Genomic DNA, 25747 nt, shown 5'->3' on the forward strand with positions numbered 1-25747 from the left:
TGGTTCAGTTGGAATAATTTGCATATGTATTTTTTATTTAAAATGATTTCTGGGGGCTTCAGAACAAGCATTATGTCCCAAACCCCTTGGTCGCTGTCAACCAGAAAGATGAATAATTCAGAAAGCATGATACAGTTTAATCAATATAGTATGTTAACAAAATACAGCTACTTCATCACATTTTCCTGTGCTGCTCTTGGCCCTGTCGTTGTCATTGCCACAACCAGAGTCATTTGGTACAATTACTAATATCTTCCTCTATTGCAGTGGTATTCAACTCGTACACTACGAGGTCTGGAGCTTGCTGGTTTTTTGTTTAGCCCTGATAACTAATTGCACACATCTGTTGTCTCAGGTCTAAATCATTTCCTGATTAGAAGGGAACAATGAACAAATGAGGTGGAACTGGCTTCGAGGTCCAGAGTTGAGTTTGAAGGCTCTATTGGGAGCGCGTCTGTGTATTACTGTCAGTAGTTTGCCTAACAGCATCATGGGAGAATGAGCAGTGGTGCTTCACCATGACCACAACTCCTGATTTTGACTCCTCTCCAGATGTGCAGGCTATGATATTAGCCCTACCTGTCCTATCTCATACCTAAATGGTAATTATCTATTCATCTAGTAACAAAGGGGCTCGTTCAGGATGGTGCTAAGTTACAGAATGTAGAAAAGATGATTATCTGACATGATCAGCCTTCATTGTGGAGATACTCCTCATTCTCAGACATATGACAATGTTTTTTTCCCCAATGGTGGGTTCTGGCTAGTAACGTGGGCTTTGTTTGCTTGATGGATCACAAGAAACACCTAAGGTCTTTAGGCTCCAAAAGACCGGGCCAAAACAGTTCTTGGAACTGACACTGTCCAGTAGTATCTTTTCTCAGGACATGTCTTTTTCTGTTCCTGTCTTCTGTAATCTCAACATCCCTCTGTAGGTCTCTCATAGCAGGTTGACCTTCGCCACAACCTGTTTACAGCCTGTCCGGGCATACACCCGGCCCCATACCACGGGGTAGTACTCTATCTCCCCCGCCAGCCTCTCAATGTTGGTACGGTCCGGGTAGAACCCCTCCCTCATCATCTCATCCAGGAAGCACTCCGTCACGTGACCTTTCTCCAGCAGAGTCAGCGGTATGAGTTCAGCTTCTGCCCACAGTGGGTGGAGCATCTCCAGAGTGTTCCGCAACAACGGGGTCATCTCCTTGACGAAGTTGCCATGGTACTCAGACACGGTCATCATGGAGTCGCTGGTGGAGTTGTGCAGCAAGTGCTTAGTGATGTGATTGTGTCCTTGGTTGCTAAGGAACAGGTAGACTGCGTTAAGGTATTCGTTGGAGAGCTTTGATTGCACCAGATCCCGCAGCGCATCAAGCAGCTCTGGGTGAAGGTGCTCTGCTTCGTCAAAGATGAATACTGGAATTTTCTCCTCCTCCTCTGCTCTCAGCACCGTCTCCGACACTAAGATCGTCAGCGCTCGGGCGCATCGCCAGGCGTCATCCTCCAGGGGGCAGTGGTGCAACACAAAGTACTGGAGAACCAGGGGCTCCCCCACCACCGAGCGGAAGTGCCCGGCCAGGAGTCTCCCTACGTGGCTCTTCCCCACGCCACTGGTCCCATGTAAGGAGAGGACCAGGGGTTTATTGTGGACGTAGGTAGAGAGGTAGTCTCTTAGCTGGGCTAACAGAGCCTCCATCGCCCCCTGCTGGCCAAACACCTCCCTACATAGAGTCTTCTCTAATCCCTCCAGGTCATACCTCAGGACATGGTCGTCAAGGTTTTCTATGGCATTATACACCTGGAGGGAGGGAGGGATAAAGTACAGAATGAGACATAAGCACACAGAGGAAGACAAAGATGAAGATTAACCTCACACACATACACATTACCTGGAGGAAGAGGATGGTGCAGAGGAGGAAGAGGCAGTTCTTTGCTCGGCTGTGTTCCTTTACGACGGGGGCCCTGCACCCCCCTCCACTGGGGAACATGACCCGCCGCGACCTCTTCTTCTTCTTCTTCTTTTGGAGGAGCAAGGACAAGGTCGTGGTGGCGCTGGAGGGGGTCAACCCCTCAAAGGTGAAGATTTTGGGGCTGGTGCGAACAGGGGCCCCAGTGAAGAGACCAGCCCCTACCACTGGCCCTACTCCACCCATCCCGGCTAACTCCAGCCGTCGTTTCTTCATGGTCTGGTATTTCTGTCTAATGCGAACCACAGCACGTAGAGAGGATGAGAACTGGTAGAAACTCTCAGCACCTGTCCATGACCCCCTCTTTTCACTCTCTCCTTCGCTTTCTCCTTTCTCTTCGCCCATCTCTCCGTCTGTCTGGGACTCCGACAGTCTTTCATAAACATCTTGGTCGTCCATCTGAGAGAGAGAGAGAGGCTTTAATCATTAAATTACAGTCACAGTGAATTATGATCCGTTTTCTTTTTTTAAGAGGACGGAAAAGATACCTAGCCAAGAAGGAATGCCAACTATTGAAGAATGTACTTGTAGATGCATTTAACATGCTATATGCTAATGTATCGGTTATGGTGTTAGATTTACTATAGTCGTAAAGTTACATGGAAAAACCCAGAGGGTTACAGCTTAGCCACTGAAACTGAATTACTTCTTAAACTTTCTAAACTAACTTGCCTGTCACTGAACAAATAGACTGGTAAAAAATATCCAATATTACACATGCTCAGATATGTCAGTATCAGATAGTACCTGATAAAATGATCTGGGTGTGTAATTGTGTCAATATATTTGACAAATATCCTTGTTGAGATATTGCAACTTGTGGATATTGTGTAATCCTTTCAGGCCATATATGTATGTGCAAACAGTCGCATGTGACTGTAGTCAAACCTGGTGTGTAGTGCTATCCTCAGCCATTTCCTCTAGTCAGATATAGGGTCAGATCCTAAGAAGTAGCAGACTGAGAACTCATTTCACGTAATGTGACTCAATACATTAACATTCATCTACGAAGGTTTCAGAGCATTTTTTTCTGCTGATTGACAGATAAAGGTTACGGGAATAGAAGTGAAGCCATTGATAAATTTTGCAGTTCAGGCAAGAGTTCTGAGGCAAGATTTCAGCCCACCCCAACACTTTCTGATAAGGAGATCAGAGACTCGAACGTTCTCCAACAGAACATACTTTTTTCAGCATCCCAAAACACACACATTTCTACAATCATATATTGGCCTGTGTGTCTCGAGAGAAAGTGCTTGGAGGCCTATTGTCCACTACTGGTTGTGCAGCACCTTGTGTGGCTGATTACGTTCATTCTTTGCCACAATATAGTAATAACACGTATGTTATTTCAAATCATTATAATGCATTTATTTAATAATTACAAGTTGTTGTAGTTTTACAGAGACACACAACTATTATGACAAGGAGTTAATTACAGGGACTTGGTCCTCACATATTTTTCAGATGTTCCAGCTGAAATAGGTGAACTCTACTCTCCACCAAAGAGAGGTTTTTCCACACAGGGGATCACAAAATGCACAATGATGTTCACTCAAAGTTAGACATCATTACTTTAGTTTAAAGTGTGTTATGATGGCCTCCTGAGTGACGCAGCGGTCTGAGGCACTGCATCGCAGTGCTAGAGGCGTTACTATAGCCCCGTTTCATTCCTTGGCTGTGCCATAACAGGCTGTGGCCAGGAGTCCCAAAGGACGGTGCACAATTGGCCCAGCGTCGTCCAGGTTATGGGTGGGTTTGGCCAGGGGGGCGTTACTTGGCTCATCTCGCAGCAGCTCCTTGTGGCTGGCCCGGTGCCTGTAGGCTGACCCCGGTCGCCAGTTGAAAGGCATTTCCTCCGACAGATTGGTGCGGCTGGCTCCGGGTTAAACTGGCGGGTGTTAAGGGGCACGGTTAGGTGGGTCACATGACTCCACCTTCGCCTCTCCCATTGGGGAGTTGCAGTGATGAGACAATATCAAAAAAGGGGGTAAAAATAACATTTAAATACAAAAAGTGTGTTATGTGAACAAAACATATTTTGAGAGAGAATGAGGTCATGAATTCAACTAATTTGCTTACTCAGTGCATTCATAAAGTATTCAGACCTGTTAACCTTTTCCACATTTCGTTACGTTACAGCTTTATTCTAAAATGTATTAAATAAATGAAAATCCTCATCTACACACAATACCCCATAATTACAAAGCAAAAACAGGTTTTTAGAATATTTAGCAAATGTATTAAAAAGATAATACAGAAATACCTTGTTTACATACACCTTAGCCAAATACATTTAAACTCAGTTTTTCACAATTCCTGACATTTAATCCTAGTAAAAATTCCCTATCTTAGGTCAGTTAGGATCACCACTTTATTTTAAGAATGTGAAATGTCAGAATAATAGTAGAGTGATTTATTTCAGCTGTTATCACATTTCCAGTGGGTCAGAAGTTTACATACACTCAATTAGTATTTGGTAGCATTGCCTTTAAATTGTTTAACTTGGGTCAAATGTTTCGGGTAGCCTTCCACAAGCTTCCCACAATACGTTGGGAGAATTTTGTCCCATTCCTCCTGACATAGCTGGTGTAACTGAGTCAGGTTTGTAGGCCTCCTTGCTCACACACGCTTTTTCAGTCCTGACCACAAATCTTCTAAAGGTTTGAGGTCAGGGCTTTGTGATGGCCACTCCAATACCTTGACTTTGTTGTCCTTAAGCCATTTTGCCACAACTTTGGAAGTATGCTTGGGGTCATTGTCCATTTGGAAGACCCATTTGCGATCAAGCTTTAACTTCCTGACTGATGTCTTGAAATGTTGCTTCAGTATATCCACAATTTTCCTGCCTCATGATGCCATCTATTTTGTGAAGTGCACCAGTCCCTCCTGCAGCAAAGCACCCCCACAACATGATGCTGCCACCCCCGTGCTTCACGGTTGGGATGGTGTTCTTCGGCTTGCAAGCCTCCCCCTTTTTCATTTTTGTTTCATCAGACCAGAGGACATTTCTCCAAATAGTACAATCTTTGTTGCAAACCGTAGTCTGGCTTTTTTATGGCGGTTTTGGAGCAGTGGCTTCTTCCTTGCTGAGCGGCCTTTCAGGTTATGTCGATATAGGACTCGTTTTATTGTGAATATAGATACTTTTGTACCTGTTTCCTCCAGCATCTTCACAAGGTCCTTTGCTGTTGTTCTGGGATTGATTTGCATTTTTCACACCAAAGTACGTTCATCTCTAGGAGACAGAACGCGTCTCCTTCCTGAGAGGTATGTAGGCTGCGTGGTCACATGGTTTTTATACTTGCGTACTATTGTTTGTACAGATGAACGTGGTACCTTCAGGTGTTTGGAAATTGCTCCCAAGGATGAACCAGACTTGTGAATTTTTTCCTGAGGTCTTGGCTGATTTCTTTTGATTTTCCCACGATGTCAAGCAAAGAGGCACTGAGTTTGAAGGTAGGCCTTGAAATACAATGATGTCCATTAGCCTATCAGAAGCTTCTAAAGCCATGACAATTTTCTGGAATTTTCCAAGCTGTTTAAAGGCACAGTCAACTTAGTGAATGTTAACTTCTGACCCACTGGAATTGTGATTAAGTGAAATAATCTGTCTGTAAACAATTGTTGGAAAAATTACTTTTGTCATGCACAAAGTAGATGTTCTAACCGACTTGCCAAAGCTATAGTTTGTTAACAAGAAATGTGTGGAGTGGTTGAAAAACGAGTTTTAATGACTCCAACCTAAGTGTATGTAAACTTCCAACTTGAACGGTATGTGAAAATGCTGTTCATTGACTACAGCTCAGCGTTCAACACTATAGTGCCCACGAAACTCATCACGAACTAAGGACCTTGGGACTAAACACCTCCCGCTGCAACTGGATCCTGGACTTCCTGTTTGTCTGCCCCCAGGTGGAAAGGGTAGGCAACAACACGTCTGCCACGCTGATCCTCAACACTGGCGCCACTCAGGGGTGTGTACTTAGTCCCCTCCAGTACTCCCTGTTCACCCACGACTGCGTGGCTAAACACGACTCCAACACCATCATTAAGTTTGCTGGCGACACAACAGTGGTAGGCCTGATCACCGACAACAATGAGACAACCAATAGGGAGGTCAGAGCATTGGCCGTGTGGTGCCAGGACAACAACCTCAATGTGAGCAAGACAAAGGAGCTGATCGTGGACTACAGGAAAAGGCGGGCCGAACAGGCCCCCATTAACATCGACGGGGCTGTAGTGGAGCGGGTCAAGAGTTTCAAGTTCTTGTAGTGGAGCAGGTTGAGAGTTCCTTGGTGACCCCATCTCCAACAAACTATTATGCTCCAAACACACCAAGACAGTCGTGAAGAGGGCACGACAAAAACTTTTCCCCCTCGGGAGACTAAAAAGATTTGTAATGGGTCCCCAGATCCTCAAAAAGTTCTACAGTTGCACCATCGAGAGCATCGTAACCGGTTGCATCACCGCCTGGTATGGCAACTGCTCAGCATCTGACCGTAATGCGCTACAGAGGGTAGTGAGTACGGCCCATTGCATCACTGGGACCAAGCTTCCTGCCATCCAGGATCTATATAATAGGCGGTGTCAGAGGACAGCCCATAAAATTGTCAGAGACTCCAGTCACCCATTTCATAGACTGTGTTCTCTGCTACCGCACGGCAAGCGGTTCCGGAGCGCCAAGTCTAGGACCAAAAGACTCCTTAACAGCTTCTACCCCCAAGCCATAAACTGCTGAACAATTAATCAAATGTTCCACTGGACTATTTACATTGACCCCCCCCCAACCCCCCCCCCCCCCCCCCCCATCCATTTGTTTTGTACCCTGCTGCTACTCGCTGTTTTTTACCTATGCATATTCACTTCACCCCTACCTACATGTACAAAGTACCTCAACTAACCTGTACCCCCGCACACTGACTCTGTACCGGTACCCCCTGTATATAGCCTCGTTATTGTTATTTTATTGTGTTACTTTTTATTATTTGGTAAATATTTTCTTAACTCTGCTTGAATTGCACTGTTGTTTAAGGGCTTGTAAGTAAGTATTTCACGGTAAGGTCTACACTTGTATTCGCGCATGTGACAAATAAAGTTTGATTTAATTTGGATGTGTCTAATCCTGACTGGTTAAAACCTCATTGCAGCCGGTGTCTATTCCACAAGTTACCACCGGCCAAATCTATGATGTTAAAATTCCTATTTACTCTGTTCCATCTGACCAGGTGATTCCAAGTGAAAGCTATGATCCCCTATTGATGTCACTTGTTAAACACATTTCAATCAGTGTAAATGAAGGATTAAAGGTTAAAGAAGGATTTTTAAGCCTTGAGACAATTGAGACATAGATTGTGTATGTGTGCCATTCAGAGGGGGAATGAGCAAGACAAAAGATGGTAGTAGGTGCCAGGCACACCGGTTTTAGTGTGTCAAGAATTGCAACGCTGCTGGGTTTTTCACACTCAAGTTTCCCATGTCTATCAAGAATGGTCCACCACCCGAAGGACGTCCAGCCAACTTGACACAACTGTGGGAAGCATTGGAGTCAACATGGGCCAGCATCCCTGTGGAACGCTTTCAGACACCTTGTAGAGTCCATGCCCTGACGAATTGAGGCTGTTCTGAGGTCAAAAGGGGGTTACAAAAAATAAGTGTTCCTAATGTTTTGTTTGACTCAGTGTATATAGTGTTAAAGACTGGATTGAGTCATGTTCAAAAAATAGCTCTGATATCTCTGTTCCCATTCGTACTGTTTGTGATGTCACTCAGTTCCTACTGATGAAACAGCCCTTATACATGGAACATTTACAGAAATATTGATTTTCGTCTTTGCAGTTTAGATTGTAAATAGTGTTACCTTCGTACGTTCATGTTAATGTATTGAGTTATCAGAGCTTATTCTCTGCTGATTGACAGAGGAAGATTACGGAATACAAGTGAACCTGTTGGTCCTTGTGTGTGTGTGTAAGTACGTATGCTGGCACCAACTCTCTTCTCCCTCGTCCTTGCAGCACTCGGGAATCACTGTACAATACAGAACAGATGGAAACCTCTTCAATCTTTCCGGCCTCCACGCAAAAACCAAAGTGAGAACTACAATAGTCAAAGACCTCCAATACGAGGTCATTATTGTCCACTCCAAAGCAAACCTCCTAACTGCCATGAACAGGTTATCTGAAGCATAAAAGTGTCTGGGACTCTTGTATGAACATAAACAAAACAAAGGTGCTCCACGAGCCTGCCCCAGGACAACCATCAAATCCAACAGTAACCTATGTTGGTTGTAATTGTTTTATGCCCCGAAAGCATGTCCAGGGAGTCTAGCTAGTCTGACTAGCTAGTTTACATTGGCACTGCTGCCAGGAAGCGTTACACACTGTGTCAGTGTCAGCCATTCTCTGCCCAAGTACAATAGGATTAGACTACACCTTAATGTGTCCGGCAGCCGGGGTTGGGTAAGTTACTTTCTAAATGTAATCCATTAGTTACCTGTCCAAAATTGTAATCAGTAACGTAACATTTGGATTACCCAAACTCGGTAATGTAATCTGATTACTTTCCCCTTAAGAGGTATATAGAAGAAAACAACAGTGGTCTCTGACTTGTGGTCAGACTCGTTCAGGTGGAAGAAACTTAACCTTGCACCCTTTATCAATACTGAATCGAATGTCATGAAAAAACAAAAAGGTTTAAAAGTAATCAAAGAAATAATCATGTAATTTCTCAAAAGTATCTATTCTGATTACAATCTTTTTTGCTGGTAATGTAACTCATTACAGTTACTCCCCAACCCTGCCTGCGGACAGGTGAAGTGATAAAAGGCCCTTTTATCACTTAGATTTGCTCCCCTCCAGCGCCCTCTCTTCTTTGTCCTCTCTCCTCTGTCGTCTCTTGCCTCCTTTTGAAAACGTTCAAAGTCAATCAAGGGGAGTCGGCGAGGAAAGTGAACGTGGAAGCACTTCCTTCTCTACATTTGCACATTACTAGGCAAATTACGTTTACAGGGGTGGATCCCAAAATAAATGTGTAAAGTGCTCAAAAACAAATTAAGTTAGTTGTGCAAGACATTTTATGGATAAAACAAGAAGTAGCATATTGTTTTAAAAGAGTAGGATATACACGAGTATCCTCAATGAAAGGTGGCTATCAAGTAAGGGAGGACACTATTCTGCTTGTCTAACGAATTGACACACTCCTCGACCACTTGACCTCTTATTGGTTTTCCGGGTCATGGAGGAGAGAGGACGAAGGATGGTCTTTTACCCAAAAGAGAATCTCCCCATCTTAACCCCCTCTTTCACCAGCCTGGTCTCATAGACTAGAAGTAACATAGTAAACGTACATCCGGGACACTCAAATTAGAATGGTATGGTTACATAAGACTACTTAAGACAAAACAAAAAGGCGGTGGGTGTATAACACGAACATCTAGAAACCCAAAGGTTGCGAGTTTGAATCTCATCATTGTAAACTTTAGTATTCTAGCAACTTTGCACTTACTTACTACTTTTTAGCTACTTTGCAACTACTTAGCATGTTAACTAACCCTAATCTGAACCCTCAAAAAACTCAACCCCTGCAAAAAAAAATCCCATTGGCTATTTGCAACCATTTTACATCTAAACTCTTTTGACACCAACTGTGGCCCATTGTCTGAACACACTCCTCAACTAACCCCGGAGTGTCTCTACCGTGGCTGTAGCATTATTCATACACTTTATTTCACCTTTATTTAACCAGGTAGGCCAGTTGAGAACAAGTTCTCATTTACAACTGCGACCTGGCCAAGATAAAGCAAAGCAGTGCGACAAAAACAACACAGAGTTACACAAACAAACGTACAAACAAATAACAGAATAGAAAAATCAATGTACAGTGTGTACAAATGTAGAAGATTAGGGAGGTAAGGCAATAATCAGGCCATAGAGACGAAATTATTACAATTTAGCATTAACACTGGAGTGTTAGATGTGCAGATGATGTTGTGCAAGTAGGAGATACTGGGGTGCAAAAGAGCAAGAAGAAAATAACAATATGGGGATGAGGTAGTTTGGTGTGCTATTTACAGATTGGCTGTGTACAGGTACAGTGATTGTTAAGCTGCTCTCACAGCTGATGCTTAAAGTAAAAGAGGGAGATAAGTTTCCAGCTTCAGTGATTTTTGCAATTCGTTCCAGTCATTGGCTGCAGAGAACTGGGAGGAAAGGCGACCAAAGGAAGTGTTGGCTTTGGGGATGACCAGTGAAATATACCTGCTGGAGCGTGTGCTATGGGTGGGTGTTGCTATGGTGACCAGTGAGCTGAGATAAGGTGGGGTTTTACCTAGCAAAGACTTGTAGATGACCTGGAGCCAGTGGGTTTGGAGACGAATATGTAGCGAGGGCCAGCCAACGAGAGCATACAGGTCGCAGTGGTTGGTAGTATATGGGGCTTTGGTGACAAAACAGATGGCACTGTGATAGACTACATCCAGTTTGCTGAGTAGAGTGTTGGAGGCTATTTTGTAAATGACATCGCCGAAGTCGAGGATCGGTAGGATAGTCAGTTTTACGAGGATATGTTAGGTAGCATGAGTGAAGGAGGCTTTGTTGTGAAATAGGAAGCCGATTCTAAATAAAATTTTGGATTGGAGATGCTTAATGTAAGTCTGGAAGGAGAGCTTACAGTCTAGCCAGACACCTAGGTATTCGTAGTTGTCCACATATTCTAAGTCAGACCCCTTCAGAGTAGTGATGCTAGTCGGGCGGGTGCGGGCAGCAATCGGTTGAAGAGCATGCATTTAGTTTTACTAGCATTGAAAAGCAGTTGGAGGCCAAGGAAGGAGTGTTGTATGGCATTGAAGCTGGTTTGGAGGTTTGTTAACTTCTTATGGCTGCAAGGGCAGTATTGAGTAGCTTGGATGAAAGGTGCACAGAGTAAACGGCCTGCTCCTCAGTCATAGTTGCTAATATTTGCATATTATTATTAGTATTGGATAGAAAACACTCTGTTTCTAAAACTGTTTGAATTATGTTTGAATTATGTTTGAATTATTAATCCCACTTTGGTGGGATTAACAACAAGATTACCTTTAAAATTATATAAGACACATGTATGTTTGAGGAATTTTAATTATGAGATTTCTGTTGTTTGAATTTGGCGCCCTGCACTTTCACTGGCTGTTGTCATACCGATCCCGGTAGCGGGATTGCAGCCATAAGAAGTTGTAACACAGTGTCCAAAGAAGGTCCAGATGTATACAGAACGGTGTCGTCTCCTAGGCGGTGGATCAGAGAATCACCAGCAGCAAGAGCGACATCATTGATATGTACAGAGAAAAGAGTCAGCCTGAGAATTGAACCCTGTGGCACCCCCATAGAGACTGCCAGAGGTCCGGACAACAGGCCCTCCGATTTGACACACTGAACTCTATCTGAGAAGTAGTTGGTGAACCAGACGAGGCAGTCATTTGAGAAACCAAGGCTATTGAGTCTGGCTTGGGCAAGTTGCTTGGGCAAGGTGCCGAGCTGTTGGCCCGGGGTAGGGGTAGCCAGGTGGTAAGCATGGCCAGCTATAGAAAAATGCTTATTGAAATGATCGATTATTGTAGATTTATCGGTGGTGACAGTGTTTCCTAGCCTCAGTGCAGTGGGCAGCTGGGAGGAGATGCTCTTATTCTCCATGGACTTTACAGTGTCCCAAAACTTTTTGGAATTAGTGCTACAGGATGCAAATTTCTGTTTGAAAAAGCTAGCCTTAGCTTTCCTAACTGACTGTGTATATTGGTTCCTGACTTACCTGAAAAGTTGCATATCGCGGGGACTATTTGATGCTAATGCAGAACGCCACAGAATGTTTTTGTGCTGGTCAAGGGCAATCAAGTCTGGTGTGAACCAAGTGCTATATCTGTTCTTAGTTCTACATTTTTTGAATGGGGCATGCTTATTTAAGATGGTGAGCAAAGCACTTTTAAAGAGCAACCAGGCATCCTCTACTGATGGGATGAGGTCAATATCCTTCCAGGATACAAGGGCCAGGTCGATTAGAAAGGCCTGCTCGCTGATGCGTTTTAGGGAGCGTTTGACAGTGATGGGGGATGGTCGTTTGACCGCAGACCCATTACGGACGCAGGCAGTGATCGCTGAGATCCTGGTTGAAGACGGCAGAGGTGTAGTTAGAGGGCAAGTTGGTCAGGATGATATCTAAGAGGGTGCCCATGGTTACGGATTTGGGGTTGTACCTGGTAGGTTCCTTGATAATTTGTGTGAGATTGAGGGAACCTAACTTAGATTGTAGGATGGCCGGGGTGTTAAGCATATCCCAGTTTAGGTCACCTAACAGTACGAACTCTGAAGATCGATGGGGGGCAGTCAATTCACATATGGTGTCCAGGGCACAGCTGGGGGCTGAGGGCTGTCTATAACAAGCAGCAACAGTGAGAGACTTATTTCTGTAAAGGTGGATTTTTAAAAGTAGAAGTTCTAATTGTTTGGGCACAGACCTGGATAGTATGAGAGAACTCTGCAGGCTATATCTGCAGTAGATTGCAACTCCGCCCCCTTTGGCAGTTCTATCTTGTCGGAAAATGTTGTAGTTGGGGATGGAAATTTCAGGATATTTGGTGGCCTTCCTAACCCAGGATTCATACACGGCGAGGACATCAGGGTTGGCGGAGTGTGCTAAAGCAGTGAATAATACAAACTTAGGGAGGAGGCTTCTGATGTTAACATGCATGAAGCCAAGGCTTTCGCCGTTCCAGAAGTCAACAAATGAGAGCACCTGGGGAATGGGAGTGGTGCTGGGGGCTGCAGGGCCTGGGTTAACCTCTACATCACCAGAGGAACAGAGGAGGAGTAGGATAAGGGTACGGCTAAAGGCTATAAGAACTGGTCGTCTAGTGCTTTCAGAACAGAGAGTGAAAGGAGCAGATTTCTGGGCGTGGAAGAATAGATTCAAGTTATAATGTACAGACAAGGGTACGGTAGGATGTGAGTACAGTGGAGGTAAACCTAGGCATTGAGTGATGAGGAGAAAGCTTTTGTCTCTAGAAGAACCAGTTAAGCCAGGTGAGGTCACCGCATGTGTGGGGGGTGGGACAAATGAGCTATCTAAGGCATATTGGGCAGGGCTGGGGGCTCTAGAGTGAAATAAGACAATAATCACTAACCAAAATAGCAATAGACAAGGCTTATTGACATTAGGGAGGGGCATGTGTAGCCAAGTGATCATAGGGTCCAGAGAGTAGCAATAGGTGAGTCAGGGAGCCGATTCAGTAGTTGCTACTACGCGGCGATTCAGACAGCTAGTGGGCCGGGGCTAGCAGGTGGGGCTTTGGTGATGTCGCAACGGAAGAGCCTGTTGAAACCACCTCGGGCGATTACGTCGGCAGACCAGTCATGATGGATCGGCGGGGCTCCGTGTCGGCAGTAAAGGGTCCAGGCCAATTGGCAAAAGAGGTATTGTAGCCCAAGAATTAGCTGGTGGACCTCTTCGGCAAGCCGGAAGAAGGGCCTAGCTCGAGGCTAGCTCAAGGCTAAATGGTGCTTGCTTCGGGACAGAGACGTTAGCCTTCGGATAGCAGCCAGTTAGCTGCGATGATCCGGCGTAAAGGTTCAGAGCTTGCGGTAGGAATCCAGAGATTTGGTAGAGAAAAAGCAGTCCAATATGCTCTGGGTTGATATCGCGCGTGCAGACTGGCAGGTATTGACCGAGCTGAGGCTGGCTAGTGTCCTAGTTAATGGTGAAGACCGCTAGCAGTGGCTAACTGACTACTAGCTAGTAGCTAATTAGCTGACTAGCTTCTGATGGGGGTTCCGGTTCTAAAGTATAAAAATTGCAGATCCGTACCACATTGGGTGAGGCGTTTGCCGGAGAGTATATGCAGTCCGTAGATAGAAAGTGATATTAAAATATATACGGGAAAAAAAAAGAGGAAAACGATATACACTGCTCAAAAAAATAAAAGGTGAAAATTATAGGCAATTAGCAAGACACCCCCCAAAACAGGAGTGATTCTGCAGGTGGTGACCACAGACCACTTCTCAGTTCCTATGCTTCCTGGCTGATGTTTTGGTCACTTTTGAATGCTGGCGGTGCTCTCACTCTAGTGGTAGCATGAGACGGAGTCTACAACCCACACAAGTGGCTCAGGTAGTGCAGTTCATCCAGGAAGGCACATCAATGCGAACTGTGGCAAAAAGGTTTGCTGTGTCTGTCAGCGTAGTGTCCAGAGCATGCAGGCGCTACCAGGAGACAGGCCAGTACATCAGGAGACATGGAGGAGGCCGTAGGAGGGTAACAACCCAGCAGCAGGACCGCTACCTCCGCCTTTGTGCAAGGAGGTGCACTGCCAGCGCCCTGCAAAATGACCTCCAGGAGGCCACAAATGTGCATGTGTCAGCATATGGTCGGAAGGAAGACAGCTGTGTCTTCGTTATTTGCTCACATTGTTCTGACCACACCCAAGGTCTGTCTTTCTGTAAGAGCTCTGTCATGGGTTTGATGAGAGTAGAGAGATTCTCCATGAACTTGCCATAGTAGGTAAGTAAAGCCAGATATGCTCTGAGCTCTGTCACGTTAGTTGGCACTGGAGCCTTTGCAATGGCTTCAGTCCTGCACTGGATGTAGCCAATGTTTGTCTATCCTGTGACCTAAGTAAGTGACACTAGACTGAAAGAATGCACACTTGTCCCTGTTTACTCTTAACCCACGCTCTTGCAGCCTCTTTAACACCGCTTCTACGTTCTGTAAGTAGTCCTCAGCCAATTTCCCTGTGATAATAAGAATGCCATCTAGAAAGCACAGAACCCCAGATAAACCCTGTAAGACCTGGTCCATAATACGTTGGAATATAGCTGGAGTGCTTGAAACTCCATAAGGCAGTCTATTCATCTGGTATAAACCCTTCAACGTGTTTATAGTCAGGAAATGCTTTCTCTTGATCTACCTTCACTTGCTGGTAGACCTGTGTAAGGTCTACCTTTGTGAACTGTTTACCCCCGGCTAGAGTACTCCTGGGTCTTTGGTAAGGGATACTGTTCCACATCCACCCATGCATTTACAGTTCCCTTGTAATCATGACATATTCTGACACCCCCGTTTGTCTTTGGAGTGCCAACCAGAGCTAGAAAAACACTCCTTGTTTTTCTATCTCTGTAAGCTGTTTGTCTACTGCCTCTCTGAGTGCATAAGGCACAGGTCTAGCCTTACAGGTCTAGCCTTACAAAACTTTGGAACAGCTTTCTCTGACACTTGAATTTTGGCTTCAACTCCCTTTACCACACCCAGTTGTTCACACAAAACCTGCAGCATATTTATCGCACAGCTGTGCAACTGGGTCTGACAAGTAGTTCACTCTTGACCAATCAAATTTCAGGTGTTGAATCCAGTTCCTCCCCATTAGCGTAGGACCCTTCCCTTTTGACACTAATAGAGGTGACACTAACATTTTACTCCCTCTATGTTAAATATAAGACACATACATTAATTATTAATTTCGGTTGCCTATCCTGACGTGAAGTTTGTTCCATAGAAAGTATTTGACTCTAGCCACAAAATTAAAGAAATTAGAAGGGGGGGGGGGGGATTTCGGCAAGGCCGTTTTCTTGCCTGCCGAACTTCTCCCCCACTTCTATCTTGGGACTGCAAGGCCTGGCATACTTCTGAATACTTTTTGTAGATCATGTTGAACAGTAGTGTGTGCCAGAGAAAGTATTTGACTCTAGCCACAAAATTAAGGAAATTAGAAGCGGTGGGGATTTTCAAGGCCATTTTCTTGCCTGCCAAAACCCCCCCCCCCCCTTCTATTTTGGTATTTCATTAGGATCCCCATTAGCTGTTGCAAAAGCAGCAGCTACTCTTCCTGGGTTCCACACAAGACATGAAACATAATACAGAATGACTTAATACAGAACATCATTAGACAAGAACAGCTCAAGGACAGAACTACATTCATTTTTAAAAAGGCACACGTAGCCTGTACGTTTTCTTGAATTTGTTCTGGATTTGGGGACTATGAAAAGACCCCTGGTGGCATGTCTGGTAAGATAAGTGTTCGTGTCAGAGGTGTGTGTAAGTTGACTATGCAAACAATTTGGGATTTTCAACACATTAATGTTTCTTATAAAAATAAGAAGTGATGCAGTCAGTCTTTCCTCAACTCTTAGCCAAGAGAGACTGGCATGCATAGTATTTATATCAGCCCTCTGATTACAATTAAGAGCAAGACGTGCCACTCTGTTCTGGACCAGCTGCAGCTTAACTAGGTCTTTCCTTGCAGCACTGGACCACATGACTGGACAATAATCAAGATTAGACTAAACTAGATCCTGAAGAACTTGCTTTTTTGGAGCGTGGTGTCAAAAAAGCAGAGCATCTCTTTATTACAGCTAGACCTCTCCCCATCTTTGCAACCATTGAATCTATATGTTTTGACCATGACCGTTTACAATCTAAGGTAACGGCAAGTAATTTAGTCTCCTCAACTTGTTCAATAGCCACACCATTCACTACCAGATTCAGCTGAGGTCTAGCACTTAAGGAATGATTTGTACCAAATACAATGCTCTTAGTTTTAGAGATGTTCAGGACCAGTTTATTACTGGCCACCCATTCCAAAACAGACTGCAACTCTTTGTTATTAAGGGTTTCAGTGACTTCATTAGCTGTGGTTGCTGATGTGTATATGGTTGAATCATCAGCGTACATGGACACACATGCTTTGTTTAATGCCAGTGGCAGGTCATTGGTAAAAATAGAAAAGAGTAGAGTGCCAAGAGAGCTGCCCTGCGGTACACCACACTTTACATGTTTGACATTAGAGATGCTTCCATTAATTCCATTAAAGAAAACCCTTTGAGTTCTATTAGATAGATAGCTCTGAATCCATGATATGGCAGAGGTTGAAAAGCCCTTGTTTTTTCAACAACAGGTTATGGTCAATAATATCAAAGGCAGCACTGAAATCCAACAGTACAGCTCCCACAATCTTCTTATTATCAATTTCTTTCAACCAATCATTTGTCATTTGTGTCAGTGCAGTACATGTTGAGTGCCCTTCTCCATAAGCATGCTGAAAGTCTGTTGTTAACTTGTTTACAGAGAAATAGCATTGTATTTGGTCAAACACAATTGTTCCAACAATTTGCTAAGAGCTGGCAGCAAGCTTATAGGTCTGCTGTTAGAACCAGTAAAGGCTGCCTTACCACTCTTGGGTAGCGGAATTACTTTGGCTTCCCTCCAGGCCTGAGGACAAAGACTTTTCTCTTGGCTTAGATATACAGTGGGGAGAACAAGTATTTGATACACTGACGATTTTGCAGGTTTTCCTACTTACAAAGCATGTAGAGGTCTGTAATTTTTATCATAGGTACACTTCGACTGTGAGAGACGGAATCTAAAACAAAAATTCAGAAAATCACATTGTATGATTTTTAAGTAATTCCTTTGCATTTTATTGCATGACATAAGTATTTGATACATCAGAAAAGCAGAACTTAATATTTGGTACAGAAACCTTTGTTTGCAATTACAGAGATCATACGTTTCCTGTAGTTCTTGACCAGGTTTGCACACACTGCAGCAGGGATTTTGGCCCACTCTTCCATACAGACCTTCTCCAGATCCTTCAGGTTTCGGGGCTGTCGCTGGGCAATACGGAATTTCAGCTCCCTCCAAAGATTTTCTATTGGGTTCAGGTCTGGAGACTGGCTAGACCACTCCAGGACCTTGAGATGCTTCTTACGGAGCCACTCCTTACTTGCCCTGGCTGTGTGTTTTGGGTCGTTGTCATGCTGGAAGACCCAGCCATGACCCATCTTCAATGCTCTTACTGAGGGAAGGAGGTTGTTGGCCAAGATCTCGCGATACATGGCCCCATCCATCCTCCCCTCAATACGGTGCAGTCGTCCTGTCCCCTTTGCAGAAAAGCAGCCCCAAAGAATGATGTTTCCACCTCCATGCTTCACGTTTGGGATGGGTTCTTGGGGTTGTACTCATCCTTCTTCTTCCTCCAAACACAGCGAGTGGAGTTTAGACCAAAAAGTTTTATTTTTGTCTCATCAGACCACATGACCTTCTCCCATTCCTCCTCTGGATCATCGAGATGGTCATTGGCAAACTTCAGATGGGCCTGGACATGCGCTGGCTTGAGCAGGGGGACCTTGAGTGCGCTGCAGAATTTTAATCCATGACGGCGTAGTGTGTTACTAATGGTTTTCCTTGAGACTGTGGTCCCAGCTCTCTTCAGGTCATTGACCAGGTCCTGCCGTGTAGTTCTGGGCTGATCCCTCACCTTCCTCATGATCATTGATGCCCCACGAGGTGATATCTTGCATGGAGCCCCAGACCGAGGGTGATTGACCGTCATCTTGAACTTCTTCCATTTTCTAATAATTGCGCCAACAGTTGTTGCCTTCTCACCAAGCTGCTTGCCTATTGTCCTGTACCCCATCCCAGCCTTGTGCAGGTCTACAATTTTATCCCTGATGTCCTTACACAGCTCTCTGGTCTTGGCCATTGTGGAGAGGTTGGAGTCTGTTTGATTGAGTGTGTGGACAGGTGTCTTTTATACAGATAACGAGTTCAAACAGGTGCAGTTAATACAGGTAATGAGTGGAGAACAGGAGGGCTTCTTAAAGAAAAACTAACAGGTCTGTGAGAGCCGTAATTCTTACTGGTTGGTAGGTGATCAAATACTTATGTCATGCAATAAAATGCAAATTAATTACTTAAATCTCATACAATGTGATTTTCTGGATTTTTGTTTTAGATTCCGTCTCTCAAAGTTGAAGTGTACCTATGATAAAAATTACAGACCTCTACATGCTTTGTAAGTAGGAAAACCTGCAAAATCGTCAGTGTATCAAATACTTGTTCTCCCCACTGTATCTTGGGACTGCAAGGGCTGGCACACTTCACAATCATTTTTCGTGACCTATCATACCCTCTGATGTGTGCCACAGGAAGTATTAGACTCTAGTCACAAGAGGAAATGGTTATTTCAGCAAAAATAGTTTTCAGATCCCTCTACTGCTCTCTCTACCCATCCCTTAGTCCCCCATTCCATCGTGCTTTTCCCTCATGGCTTATCCTAAACATTTTTACACTTTCTCTGTTTTAGTTTTTAAGAATGTAGGAACAGTAGTAATAATAAAAATGATAACAATAAATCAAAAGTTTGTACTCTGGGCGAAAAAGAACGTTCAAATATACATTTGAAGTCGGAAGTTTACAAACACCTTAGCCAAATGCATTTAAACTCCGTTTTTCACAATTCCTGACATTTAATCCTAGTAAAAATTCCCTGTCTTAGGTCAGTTAAGATCACCACTTTATTTTAAGAATGTGAAATGTCAGAATAATAGTAGAGAGAATTATTTATTTCAGCTAATATTTCTTTCATCACATTCCCAGTGGGTCAGAAGATTACATACACACAATTAGTATTTGGTAGCATTGCCTCTAAATTGCTTAACTTGGGTCAAACGTTTCGGGTAGCCTTCCACAAGCTTCCCACAATAAGCTGGGTGAATTTTGGCCCATTCCTCCTGACAGAGCTGGTGTAACTGAGTCAGGTTTGTATGCCTCCTTGCTCTCACACGCTTTTTCAGTTCTGCTCACAAATTTTCTATAGGACTGAGGTCAGGGCTTTGTGATGGCCACTCCAATACCTTGACATTGTTGTCCTTAAGCCATTTTGCCACAACTTTGGAAGTATGCTTGGGGTCATTGTCCATTTGGAAGACCCATTTGCGACCAAGCTTTAACTTCCTGACTGATGTCTTGAGATGTTGCTTCAATATATCCACATCATTTTCCTGCCTCATGATGCCATCTGTTTTGTGAAGTGCACCAGTCCCTCCTGCAGCAAAGCAGCCCCACAAAATGATAGTGCCACCCCCATGCTTCACGGTTAGGATGGTGTTCTTCGGCTTGCAAGCCTCCCCCTGTTTCATTTTTGTTTCATCAGACCAGAGGACATTTCTGCAAAAAGTATGATCTTTGTCCCCATGTGCAGTTGCAAACCGTTGTCTGGCTTTTGATGGCGGTTTTGGAGCAGTGGCTTCTTCCTTGCTGAGCGGCGTTTCAGGTTATGTCGATATAGGACTCATTTTACTGTGGATATATATCTTTGTACCTGTTTCCTTCAGCATCTTCACAAGGCCCTTTGCTGTTGTTCTGGGATTGATTTGCGCTTTTCGCACCAAAGTATGTTCATCTCTAGGAGACAGAATGCGTCTCCTTCCTGAGTGGTATGACGGCTGCGTGGTCCCATGGTGTTTATACTTGCATACTATTGTTGGTACAGATGAACGTGGTACCTTCAGCCATTTGTAAATTGCTCCCAAGGATGAACCAGACTTGTGGAGGTCTACAATTTTGTTTCTGAGGTGTTGGCTGATTTCTTTTGATTTTCCCATGATGTCAAGCAAAGAGGCACTGCGTTTGAAGGTAGGCCTTGAAATACATCCATAGGTACACCTCCAATTGACTCAAATTATGTCAATTAGCCCATCAGAAGCTTCTAAAGCCATGACATCATTTTCTGGAATTTTCCAAGCTGTTTAAAGGCACAGTCAACTTAATGTATATAAAGTCCACCTGTGTGCATTCTAAATGTCACATGATCTGTCACATGATCTCAGTATATATACGACTGTTCTGAAAGGCCCCAGAGTCTGCAACACCACTAAGCAAGGGGCACCACCAAGCAAGCGGCACCATGAAGACCAAGGAGCTCTCCAAACAAGTCAGGGACAAAGTTGTGGAGAAGTGCAGATCAGGGTTGGGTATAAAAAAATATCAGAAACTTCGAACATCCGACAGAGCACCATTAAATCCATTATTAAAAAATTTAAATAACACAACAAACCTGCCAAGAGAGGGCCGCCCACCAAAACTCACGGACCAGGCAAGGAGGGTATTAATCAGAGAGGCAACAAAGAGACCAAAGATAATCCTGAAGGAGCTGCAAAACTCCACAGCGGAGATTGGAGTATCTGTCCATAAGACCACTTGAAGCCATAAACGCCACAGAGCTGGGCTTTACGGAAGAGTGGACAGAAAAAAAGCCATTGCTTAAAGAGAAAAATAAGCAAACACGTTTGGTATTCGCCAAAAGGCATGTGGGAGACTCCCCAAACATATGGAAGAAGGTACTCTGGTCAGATGAGACTAAATTGAGCTTTTTGGCCATCAAGGAAAATGCTATGTCTGGCGCAAACCCAACACCTCTCATCATCCCGGCAACACCATCCCCACAGTGAAGCATGGTGGTGGCAGCATCATGCTGTGGGGATTCTTTTCATCAGGGACTGGGACTGGGAAACTGGTCAGAATTGAAGGAATGATGGATGGCGCTACATACAGGGAAATTCTTGAGGGCAACCTGTTTCAGTCTTCCAGAAATTTGAGACTGGGATGGAGGTTCACCTTCCAGCAGGACAATGACCCTAAGCATACTGCTAAAGCAACACTTGAGCGGTTTAAGGGAAAACATTTAAATGTCTTGGAATGGCCTAGTCAAAGCCCAGACCTCAATCCAATTGAGAATCTGTGGTATGACTTAAAGATTGCTGTACACCAGATGAACCCATCCAGCTTGAAGGAGCTGGAGCAGTTTTGAATTGAAGGAGCTGGAGCAGTTTTGATTTGAAGGAGTTGGAGCAGTTTGTGCCAAGATGTGCCAAGATTATAGAGACATACCCCAAGAGACTTGCAGCTGTAATTGCTGCAAAAGTATTGACTTTGGGGGGGGTGAATAGTCATGCATGCTCAAGTTCTGTTTTTTTTGTCTTATTTCTTGTTTGTTTCACAATACAAAATATTTTGCAAAGTGGTAGGCATGTAGTGTAAATCAAATGATACGAACCGTCACAAAAAATCTATTTTATTCCAGGTTGTAAGGCAACAAAATAGGAATAATGCCAAGGAGGGTGAATACTTTCGCAAGCCACTGTAAACTGAAACAGCTATAACGGGTGCAATAAGTAACAGATTGGATTAGTTTAAAAAAATCTATGTTATGTGTATTTGAGTAGCATAACATTAATTCATCAATTAATGTTCATGCAAAAACATACATATTGAAACAAACAATACATTTGCAATAGAGCATGCTGAGAAATATGATAATGGTGGGCGTGGTTTACCTTTAACGCTGGTTATTAACACCAACACTAGGGTAGTTTTACACCAATGAGTGTTATTTTAAAGAGTTAATTTAACACCTGAATCAACACTAGAAATATTACACTGAAAAATCAACACTAGGTAACACCGCCCAATTTGCTGCGTACCATACAAAACATAACATATCATACTAAATGGAGGGAGATAGATTTACTTTTGATATGTTATGTCTACCCCTGAGTCCAGGTTGCCTTCACATGTACAGTTAGCGAGTGGCCTGAGAGGTGGTCTCCATTCCACACATTCTACAGGCAGGGCTCTCCAACCTTGTTCCTGGAGACCTGCCCTCCTGTAGGTGTTCGCTTCCCAGTTGTAACTAACCTGATTCAGTTTATCAACGAGCTAATTATTAGAATCAGGTGTGCTAGATTAGGGTTGGAGTGAAAATCTACAGGAGGTAGCTCTCCAGGAACAGCGTTGGAGAGCCCTGTTCTAGAGCCTTTCCCTGGCTGCATTCCAGAAGCTTTTTGTCCCTCTCCCAGACCCTCGCTGCTCTCTGCTGACTACATTTCCTTCCTAGCTCACACACACTGAAATAGAGAGCAGCATAAATGTTCCTCTGTGTCTTGTGTAACATATAGGTTGTCTTGTGTAAGGCAGAAACCAGAAGTTTGTGGCTTGTTTTTTGAATGATTTTAAAACACACTAGATCTCACTTCACATAATCTGTTTCCATTGCTGCACATAGATTTTCAAGTTCTAGTTGTGTTTTACGTGGAAGCTTTTCTAACCCTGATTGTGTGTGTGTGTGTGTGTGTGCGTGTGTGAGAAGCTGGCCAGAGGCCTAGAGACACAGCTGCAAATACCTCACCCAGAAACCTGTGTAAGCAAGGAAGGGGAGAAATAGGAGAGAGAAGAGGAGGAGAATAGAATGCAGAAAGAGATATTCTGGAAAACCAGTCTGCTTACCTTGAACGAATAGGTAATAGCAAGCCTCCTATAGACTGAGTTCTTCACTAGGCTCGCTCCATGAGTTTTGTGGGGAGAGAACAGTAAACTCCTTCTGTGGAACTGTGGAACACACACTGGATAGTGAGCTGGTTTTCAGAGCAACTACAACTACGATACCACTCCTCCTATCTCTCTATCTCACCCTCCCAATTCCTGCTTCTGGCCTTTGCAGACTCCTCCTCTTCCTTCCTCTTTTTATCTTTTTCTCTCTCTTTCACCTTCTCTTTCTCACTCACTCTCTCTCTCTCTCGCTCCCTCTTTCTGTCTTTCCACCCACTATCTCCCCCCTCCGGCTCTTCCATTCATGTTGTTGAGATGAGGGTGAAAATCAGGCTATTGTGACTCTCCTCCTAGTCATGTACCTAATGACCTTTACTCCCAGCCTGCAGTCATGGATAACTTTGTTTAATTAATTTGTTTACTTTGTTAGAGGTCCTCTGCTGGGTGGTGGGATGAATGTTTGCATATTTTATGTAATTTGCCTCACAGCAAATATGAGAAGAGGAGACCGACACCCAAGCAGTGGGAAAACTATTAGGGCCTTCATAACGTAAGATCTATGTGAACGTGATGATTGGTCGCCAAGAGCTCAAGGAGAGCTTTTCATATAATAACCAATCATAACAATAACGGAGTATATGACATAGATAGTTGGTAGCAGAGAGCCCATGGAAAGAAGCTGGATATTACGCCCGGTGTCGTTTTGCATGTTTAAGTCATGAGTCAGTCAGTGACCTTGTTCTTATGAATGGTTGTCATGGTTGTGAACAGGGACGACCTTTAATATAATACGGGCTCTCCCCTTGAGTTATTTTCTGCTTTTGTAAGTCGTTTATGTGTAAATAAACCATAACAAAAACATCACACGATTAGGTTCCCTCCAAATCCATTTCATACAATAGGTTACATTCCACAAAAGTTCGAGTTTTTGTCCTGTGATTGAAATAACTTTGCACTAGCCCCAGGCAACATACCTTTTAACACCATGCCTATTGCCTACCTCTCCTCATCCTTTAGAATGCCTCTGTGTTAATGTCACAAATGAACGTGATGCTGCTAAAGAGAACAATTCAGGAAACAAAGTGTTATTAATTGCTGAGAGGGTGTGAGTGTATTATTAGCGAGTTTGGGTAGTAGTAGAATGTCTGTGTGTTATTAAAGGCCCAATGCAGCCATTTTTATCTCAATATCAAATCATTTCTGAGTAACAATGTAGTACTTTACTGTGATTGTCTTCAATCAGAATGGTCAAAAGAATACAAAAATAGCTTCTTACCAAGAGCAATTTCTCAAGCAAGGACTGTCTGGGAAAACTGAAAACAGCTGTTATTGGCAGAGAGGTTTGGAACTCTCTTTCTTATTGGTCTATTAATGGTGACATCACCAGGCAGGCCAAAACTCCATCCCACAGAAACAGGCTGAAATTTCAGGCGGTCTTTTCAGACAGCTCTTACATTAAAAAGGAAATATCATAATTTTCACAAGTTCACAGTATTATTCCAAACTCATAGTATGGGGAAATAAATAAAACACAGAAAATCACAATTTTGACTGCACTGGGCCTTTAATGAGTGTATGTTAATGAGTTTAGGCTTGGTGTGGTCATTTTGAAACAGGAAAAGGGTCCGTGTGTTTTATGTGTAGATTAAGAATTAACTCTCTTTTTTTGTAAGTAACCACTGAGTTAACCTTGTCTTGCCTTCACTTTAATGGCTTAATGATCAGAGAGAAGGTTAATCTCCTTCAAGGTTGGGGTCAATTTAGTTTTCAATTCAGGAAGTGAGTTATAATGATATTGAAATATCTTCCTAGAAAATGTACCACACTCTGTATGTATACTGTACGTGTCTATCACATGGAAATAACCACAACCCACAGCTACTGTAGCATTGTTCTCTCACTGGCAAATCGCATAGTTCTGGGCTTGACTCTATGACTCACAGTTTACTCTCTTTAACCTGACTTACAGCTTAATTTACCATCTTTTCGTTCCCTTTACACAGAAGTCACACAGAAGTGACTGTGTGGGTGGTAAATAAAGTATAATTTAAAAGGAGGCCCTTTCTAGGATGTCTTAATTTTGACTATCATGAACCTTTGAGGAACTTGTAAAACAACACTGTTACAAATGCATGGAGGCTTGTTGTGCAATTAAACTGAACATCTTTACTTCAGACCAACATGTTAGCAACTCATACAAACTCGTTTGACACCCACCGGTGGCGGTCGGTGCCGTTTAAGATGAGGGAGGATGGTATTTTGTTTAATGAGCATGGCCTTATTTCTATTACAGCATATTGGATGACTGTCATTCATATTCCATTCACCCGGCTCAATGTAACATTGATAGGTTTAGGCTACTACATGATACTCACATTTTCCCTATAACCATCATGAGGTTGCTACAACCTAGCCTATGAATGAAAGTTCACAGCGTATGTGCACAGGTCGAAAGAAATTTGAGTAGTCAGGGTGACAAACATTGACACATTCAATACCGCCTTGCACACACTTGCATGCATCTAGCTGATATAGGGTGTAATCATTAGTCCAACAGTTGCAAACGAGAGTTTCTATTGGACAAATTCAGGTATGTTTATCCCCGTTTCCTTCCCTTTGCTTCAGTTTAAGATTTTTTTTACAGAATCGGTGGAATGATCACA

General features: G+C 43.6%; 1 protein-coding gene across 1 annotated transcript; it reads right to left on the reverse strand.

Moving 5' to 3' along the window:
• Positions 1-21: 21 nt before the first annotated feature.
• LOC129818727 (torsin-4A-like) lies at positions 22-23221 on the reverse strand. The gene is made up of 3 exons (XM_055874899.1): positions 23043-23221; positions 1887-2363; positions 22-1795 (listed from the first exon to the last, which is right to left on the reverse strand). Exons 2-3 carry the CDS (start codon positions 2361-2363, stop codon positions 941-943), a joined length of 1332 nt encoding a protein of 443 aa, XP_055730874.1. The 5' UTR covers positions 23043-23221; the 3' UTR covers positions 22-940.
• Between the last annotated feature and the right edge of the window lie 2526 nt (positions 23222-25747).

This window comes from Salvelinus fontinalis, chromosome 21, assembly GCF_029448725.1.
Source record: "Salvelinus fontinalis isolate EN_2023a chromosome 21, ASM2944872v1, whole genome shotgun sequence".
In the NCBI taxonomy this organism is placed as follows: Eukaryota; Metazoa; Chordata; class Actinopteri; order Salmoniformes; family Salmonidae; genus Salvelinus; species Salvelinus fontinalis.

Excerpts from the sequence above, each read along its gene's own strand:
- LOC129818727 (XM_055874899.1), bottom strand. The coding sequence starts at position 2,363 with ATGGACGACCAAGATGTTTATGAAAGACTGTCGGAGTCCCAGACAGAC. Across the intron at positions 1,796-1,886 it reads GCACCATCCTCTTCCTCCAG|GTGTATAATGCCATAGAAAA; the intron begins GTAATGTGTATG and ends CCCTCCCTCCAG.